The sequence below is a fragment of the Bison bison genome, unplaced genomic scaffold (assembly GCF_000754665.1).
Source record: "Bison bison bison isolate TAMUID 2011002044 unplaced genomic scaffold, Bison_UMD1.0 scf7180017864213, whole genome shotgun sequence".
Lineage (NCBI taxonomy): Eukaryota > Metazoa > Chordata > Mammalia > Artiodactyla > Bovidae > Bison > Bison bison.
In genome coordinates, this window is record NW_011494785.1 from 11,891,852 (window position 1) to 11,899,855 (window position 8,004).

The 8,004-nt window shown below is 39.3% G+C and overlaps 1 protein-coding gene across 1 annotated transcript in view; it reads right to left on the reverse strand.

Moving 5' to 3' along the window:
- The window catches only part of SPG11 (spastic paraplegia 11 (autosomal recessive)), a 76,407-nt gene that overhangs the window by 24,652 nt on the left and 43,751 nt on the right, over nt 1-8,004 (reverse strand). The window contains exons 27-28 of the mRNA XM_010845189.1: nt 7,979-8,004; nt 7,112-7,219 (exon numbers count right to left, since the gene is read on the reverse strand). The exon at nt 7,979-8,004 is cut by the window's right edge and continues 1 nt beyond it. Of these exons, the coding sequence (XP_010843491.1) occupies nt 7,112-7,219; nt 7,979-8,004 (134 nt within the window). The remainder of the gene's footprint in view (nt 1-7,111; nt 7,220-7,978) is intronic.

The following is an 8,004-nucleotide window of genomic DNA, read 5'->3' on the forward strand; positions in this document are numbered from 1 at the left end:
GCAGGGTGACAATATACAGCCTTGACGTACTCCTTTTCCTATTTGGAACCGGTCTGTTGTTCCACGTCCACGTCCAGTGCTGTAAAGAGCAATACTGCGTGGGAACCTGGCATGTCAGGTCCATGAATCAAGGCAAATTTCAAGTGGTCAAACAGGAGACGGCAAGAGTGAATGTCGACATTCTAGTAATCAGTGAACTAAAATGGACTGGAATGGGTGAATTTAATTCAGATGACCATTATTCTACTACTGTGGGCAAGAATCCCTTAGAAGAAGTGGAGTAGCCATCATGGTCAACAAAAGAGTCTGATATGCAGTACTTAAATGCAATCTCAAAAACGACAGAATGATCTCTGTTCGTTTCCAAGGCAAACCATTCACGGTAATCCAAGCCTATGCTCCAAGCAGTAACGCTGAAGAAGCTAAAGTAGAATGGTTCTATGAAGACCTACAACACCTTTTGGAAAGAACACCCCAAAAAGATGTCCTTTTCATTATAGGGGACTGGAATGCAAAAGTAGGAAGTCAAGAAACACCTGGAGTAACAGGCAAATTTGGCCTTGGAATATGGAATGAGGCAGGGCAAAGACTAATAGAGTTTTGCCAAGAGAACGCACTGGTCATAGCAAACACCCTCTTCCAACAAGACAAGAGAAGACACATGGACATCACCAGATGGTCAACACCAAAATCAGACTTATTATTTTCTCTGCAGCCAAAGATGGAGAAGCTCTATACAGTCAGCAAAAACAAGACCGGGAGCTGACTGTGGCTCAGATCATGAACTCCTTATTGCCAAATTCAGACTTAAATTGAAGAAAGTAGGGAAAACCACTCAGAGAAGGCAATGGCACCCCACTCCAGTACTCTTGCCTGGAAAATCCCATGCATGGAGGAGCCTGGAAGGCTGCAGTCCATGGGGTCGCTGAGGGTCAGACACGACTGAGCGACTTCACTTTTACTTTTCACTTTCATGCATTGAAGAAAGAAATGGCAACCCACTCCAGTGTTCTTGCCTGGAGAATCCCAGGGACGGGGAGCCTGGTGGGCTGCCATCCATGGGGTCGCACAGAGTCGGACATGACTGAAGTGACTTAGCAGCAGCAGCAGCAGGAAAAACCACTAGACCATTCAGGTATGACCTAAATCAAATCCCTAATGATTATACAGTGGAAGTGAGAAATAGATTTAAGGGACTAGAACTGACAGATTGCCTGATGAACTATGGATGGAGGTTCGTGACATTGTACAGGAGACAGGGATCAAGACCATCCCCAAGAAAAGAAATGCAAAGGAGAAAAGGAAAGATATTCCCATTTGAATGCAGAGTTCCAAAATATAGCAAGGAGAGATAAGAAAGCCTTCTTCAGCAATAAATGCAAAGAAATAGAGGAAAACAACAGAATGGGAAAGACTAGAGATCTCTTCAAGATGGGCTCGATAAAGGACAGAAATGGTATATTGTCTACAAGAGTTTAATTTGAGATCCAAAGACACAGGCTGAAAGTGAAAAGATGGAAAAAGGTATTCTGTGTAAATAGTAAACAAACAAGAGAAAGCAGAGGTGGCTGTACTAATATCAGACCAAACAGACCTTAGGTTAAAAAGGTCAAAAGAACCAGAAAAGGACAATGTGCACTTGCAAGCCATTCAGTACAGCAAGAAAACATAACAATTATAAACATTTACACATCCAATAACAGAGCATCAAAATACACGAAGCAAAAACTGATAGAACTGAAGGAAAAACAGACGGTTCCACAATAATCATGGGAGACCTCAATACTGGCATACTTCATTTACTGTGCTGTGCTTTACAGGGCTGTGCAGATACTGCATTTTTACAAATTGAAGGGTTATGGAGACTCTAAGCTGAGCGAGTCTGTCAGCGTCATTTTCCCAAAAGCACTAGTTTACTTTTTAATCTCAGTGATGTCTTGGTAATTCTCACAGTATTTCAAACTTTTTAATTATTATAATATTTGCTATAGTGATCTTTGATATTACTATTACAAAAGGGTTATTACTCAGTGAAAGCTCAGATAATGGTTAGAATTTTTTAGCAATAAACTTTTAAAATTAAGGTCTGTAAATATATATGAAACTGTAGTGAAAGTGTTAGTCACTCAGTCATGTCCAACTCTTTGTGACCCCATGGACTACAGCCCAGCAGGCTCCTCTGTCCATGGAATTCTCCAGGCAAGAGTAGTGGAGTGGGTGAACTCCCACTCCCTCCTCCAGGGGATCTTCCCAATGCAGACATGACTCCACTGCAGACTCAGCAAGCGACACTGCGGTGTAAACGTAACTGCACAAGAAAAGCAAAGCACCTGCGACGCACTTTGCTACGTGCACGTCACTGCTGTTGTCTGGAACTTAACCTGCAGCATCTCCACGGCGCCTGTGCTCTGCTGACAGTAATGAACAGAACAAGCTGGCAGGAGACAAGGAAGGAAACAGAGGACTCCACATAAAACCAACTAGATCTAACAGACATCCACAGAATACTCTATCCAACAACAATAAAAAACACATTCTTCTCAAGTCCACATGGCATATCTTTCAGGAGAGAACTTATGTTAAACTGTAATTAAGTCTCAATAGATTTTAAAATTGGAGAAGGAAATGGCAACCCACTCCAGTGTTCTTGCCTGGAGAATCCCAGGGAAGGGGGAGCCTGGTGGGCTGCCGTCTACAGGGTCGCACAGAGTTGGACACGACTGAAGCGACTTAGCAGCAGCAGCAGCAGATTTTAAAAGACAGATATCATATGAAGTATCTTCTCTGACAACAATGGGATGATTTATAAGTCAGTAACAGAAGGAAAACTGGAACACTCACAAAATTATGAAAATTAAACAACTTTTGAAGAAAGAAGACTCAAATTACCAAATCAGCAATAAAAGTGGGGACATTACTACCTATTCTACAGAAAGAGTTATAAGAGAGTACTATGAACAATTGTACGGCAATAAATTGGATAACCGAGATGAAATGGACAAATTCCTAGAAACACAAAACCTACCAAGAAAAAATCACAAAGAATTAGATAATCTGACCAAATCTCCTAGTAAGGAGATTTAATCAGTAGTCAAAATCTCCCAACCAAAACCAATTTCTAACAAAGCAAAGTCATGGACCTAATGGGTTTACTGGTGAATTCTACCAAACATTTAAAGAAGAATTGATACCAGTCCTCCTCAAACTTTTTCAAAAAACTAGAGAAAACACTTCTCAACTTAGTCTATGAAACCAGTATAAACTTGATACCAAAGACAGATAAAGACACTAAAAGAAAACTACAGACTAATCTCCCTTATAAACACCGATGCAAAAATCCTTAATACAAGGCTGGCAAAATGAATTCAGCAGCATATTAAAAGGACTGTATACCACAGCCAAATAGAATTTATTTCTGGAATGCAAGAATGGTTCAACATACAAAATTCAATGTACATATCACAGTTTTCAACAGAATGAAGGAAAAAAAAACACATGATCATCTCAATTGATGCAGAAAAGGCATCTGACAAAATTAAAACACCACTGCATGATAAGAAAACACTCAACAAACGAGGCACAGAAGGAAACGACCTCCACATAATAAAAACCTCATGTGAGGGCTTCCCTGGTGGTCCAGTGGTTGAGAATCTGCTTGCCAAAGCAAGAGACACAGGTCCCATCCCTGGTCCAGGAAGATCCCACATGCCAGGGAACAACTAAGCTCATGTGCCATAAGTACTGAGTCCACACACCACAACTAGAGAGTAGCCCCCACTCGCTGAACTAGAGAAAGCTCACGTGCAGCACCAAAGACCTAGCACAGCCAAAAACACATAAGTAAAACTTAAAAAAACCCAAAAAACCCTCACGTGAAAAAGCCACAACAAACGTCATCCTCCGTGGTGCAAGACTGAAAGCATTCCTCTAAGATGAAGAACAAGACAAGGATGCCTGCTTCCACCCGTTCTAGTCAACACATTTCGGTAAGTTCTAGCCAGAGGGTTTAGGCAAGAAAAGGAAATCAAAGGCATACAAGAAGAAATAAAACTATCTCTGTTTGCAGGTATGATCTTACATAGAAAATCCTCAAGATTCTACCATAAAACTTAACAGTAAATGAGCAAAGTTGCAGGATACAAAGTCAACACCAAAAAATCAGCTACATTTCTATATACAAATAGTGAGCAATCTGAAAAGGAAATCATAAAATCTTCCCATTTTCAATAGCATCAAAAATAGGACTTTCCTTCTGGTCCAGTGGTTAAGATTTCCACTGTAGAGGGTGTGGGTCCAATCCCTTGTCAGGGAACTAAGATTCCACATGCCACAGCCAAAAATAAAGAATAAAAGTACTCAGGAATTAAACTTAACCAATGAGGTAAAAGATCTGTACAATGAAAACCACAAAACACCACTGAAAGTAATTAAAGACATAAATAAATGGAAATACATTCTATGGTTATAAATTGTAGGTCTACCATAGTTAAAATATTATTACTATCCCCAAAATCTACAAATTCAATGCAATTCCTATCAAGATCCCCAAGACATTTTTTTAACAGAAAATTCTAAAATCATATGGAATCTCAAGGGACCCTGAATAGCCAAAACAATCATGAAAAAAAACTTTAAACACACAATGGAGAAGGCAATGGCAACCCACTCCAGTGTTCTTGCCTGGAGAATCCCAGGGACGGCAGAGCCTGGTGGGCTGCCGTCTACGGGGTTTTGCACAGAGTCGGACACGACTGAAGCGACTTAGCAGCAGCAGCAGCAGCAGCAGCAGAGCACTCTTCCTGATTTCAAAACGTACTACAAAACTACTATACTAACCAAAATAGCCAAACCAAGACATATAAGCCAATGGTTTAAAATGGAAAGTCCAGAAATAAGCCCTCACATACACGGTCCAATTATTTTTGACAAGGATGCCAAGACCATTTAAGAAGAAAGAACAGCCTTTTCAACAAAAGGTGTTGGGAAAGCTGGGTATCCACAAGCAAAATAAGGAAGTTGGACCCTAACCCATACACAAAAATTCACTTGAAACAGACCAAGGACCTAAATATGTAACATCTAAAAAATTATAACTCTTGGAAGAAAACATAAGAGCTTCACAACACTGGATTTGGCAGTAATTTCTTGGCTAGGATACCACATGCACAGGTAACAACAACAAAAAACCATGCAAACTGGACTTCATGAAAATTTAAGCAATTTTGTGTATCAAAAGACATGGTCAACAGAGTAAAAAGGCTACCCACAAAAAGGGAGAAAATATTTGCAAATCATATGTATGCTATGGGATCAGTATCAGAATACGTAGAGAATTCCTAAAACTCAACAACCAAAACACAATTGAAATAAAAAAATGGGCAAAGGACTTGAACAGATGTTTCTTCCAAGAAGATATATAAGTGGCCAATAAGCACATGAAAAGATGTTCAGCATCACTAATCATTAGGGGAATGCTAGTCAAAAATACAACGAGACAGCATTCTCACACCAGTTAGGATGACAGCTATCAAAAAAATAGAAAGCAACAAGTGTTTAAGAGTATGTGGAAAACCGGAAGCCTGTGTACTGTTGGTGGCAATGGTACAGCTGCTATTGAAAATAGTAGGGCAGTTTCTCAAAATACCAAAAATAGAATTCCCATTATCATCCAGCAATTACACTTCTAGGTAGATACCCAAACAAATTGAAAGCAAAGTCTCAAGACATTTGTACAACATGTTCGTGGCAGTATTAGTTGCAGTAGCTAAAACATAAGACGTTACCCAAATGTCTACTGATAGATGAATAGATTGGTATATAAATACAATGGAATTGTATTTAGCACCAAAAAGGAAGGACATTCTGACACATGCTACAACATAGATGAATCTTGAGGATATTATGTTTAGTGAAATAAGCAAGTCACAAGAAGAAAAGTACTATATGATTCCACTGCCATGAGGGACGCAGTCAAAATCATAAACACAGAAAGTAGAATGGTGATTGACAGGGGCTAGTGGTAGGGGAGACTGAGGAATTATTGTTTAATGGCTATAAAATTTCAGTTTTGCAAGATGAAAAAAGCTATAGGATGGATGGTTGTGGTGATGGTTGTACAATAATGTGAATGTAGTTAATGCCACTGAACTATACACTTAAAATCAGTTAAAATGAAAAATGTTATATGCATTTTATCACAATTTAAAAAAATAATTAAAAAAAAAAGAAGTTACCTGGTATGGCTCCAGTCGTGGAGAGTGACAGACCAAGGAAATGAATGTTTCTATTTTCTATAATTTAGGAACCTCAGGGGTATTTGAATAACCGATTCAATATTTTCAAATAATAAAACTTTAAAGAAGTTTCACTATAGTTAAGATGAACATGATTGGGAAGAAAATCTTATACTAAGATTCCATTGTGATATATTTGTTGGGTAAAATCAGTATATGGTTTTGTCTCATTTATCATAGAGCTCTTTTAGGATAGAGGGCAAAAGTGCTAAAACTCCAAGCAGGACCAAGGCATATTTCTTTTCCTTTTTTCTAAGTTCCTCTTTTTTCCATAGGGTTACTCAGTTCCACATGCTGAACAGGCCCGAAACAAGCACCAGAATAGGTAAAGCCTGAAATTAACCATAAGGTTCAGCATCATTTGGACAGAAACCACAAGTATTGATGGAAAAAGCCATTATTTTCTGTCATAGTGAACAAAAGCAGTATCAAACCCCCTTCACACTCAAAGTTGTTTTTGGATTGGCAAAACACAGCCCATGTAACCACCACACTCCTCTGTAGCATCCACAGCAGACACCATTAATTCCTTTTCCACTGAGGTTGGCTACAGCGTCAGTGGTCAGAGGTCACTGATCAGAGGTCATTAGCACACTGGATGAAACCTCCCTGTCATCCATGGCAACTGATCTGCTATAAGCAAGGTCACTGCAACTCCTGTCCTGCCTCTCCATCTCTGGAGTGGTATAAATGATTCAGTATGAATCATGCCATGTTAACAGCTATTCACCTGTTGTCATATCCTGACTCTGAGTAGACAAGAGGCCACTTTAGTCAATTTCAGATCAGCGAGAAAGATTACTATAATTCCAACTTACAGTTTCAAGGTTCTGCTGGAACTCCACAAGTTTAGCTTCAGCCTCCTTATAATTCTTGAAGAACATACAGAGTTCATACATCTCCATCATCAACAGGAGTGGGGAATCCTTTGAGGAAGAGTTTGAATGAAGTTACAAAATCCTGAAATTTAATACTATTTTCTCAATGAATAATGCCAACACAAGAGAGGTTACAGTAAAACAAAACTATTAATAAAGCTTCATAGTAAAGTGAAATCATCTATGTTAAAAAGAACAGAAATTAAATTTATATTTCCTTCTGGAAAAAAGACCTCAGGCCAGGCACACCTACTCAACAGCCCATTTTCTGTCTGTCCTGTGCCTGGTCCACTACACACGAGCAGCGGACGCTCCACAGGACGCAGCTGAGACACCGTGGCCAGCGCACACTCCTGGGTGATGGGCTCCATTGACCTGCTGAACTACTGCTCGTCTGTGGCATCAGTCAACACAATTCCATCACTTCAATGGGAGCTTTCTGTTCAGAGGATAGGAGTTTTTGAATTGGAGAGTATGGATCTGAACCGTAAGTAAACAACTTACTAAAGCATTTTGAGACCCCGGGCATGTTTCTTAAGCTCTGTGAGCCTTGGTATATCATTGTGTAAAATGAGGATAATATTACTTCATAACATCCTTATAAAATACTACTTTACACAGGATTATTGTAAGAATCAACTAAAATGATATATATAAAGCACTTTGCTAAATAAGTGACAGTTCTAGTATCACTATCTATTGTTGGCTTGGAAAAAAAATCCCAGTGACAGGAATAATTGAAAAAGCCAATGGTGGATATTCTGAAGTAAGGCCTTTAGACTGAGGAAAGAAATGAACTAACACTACCTTAAAGAAAAGCTGGAAACCTCTGA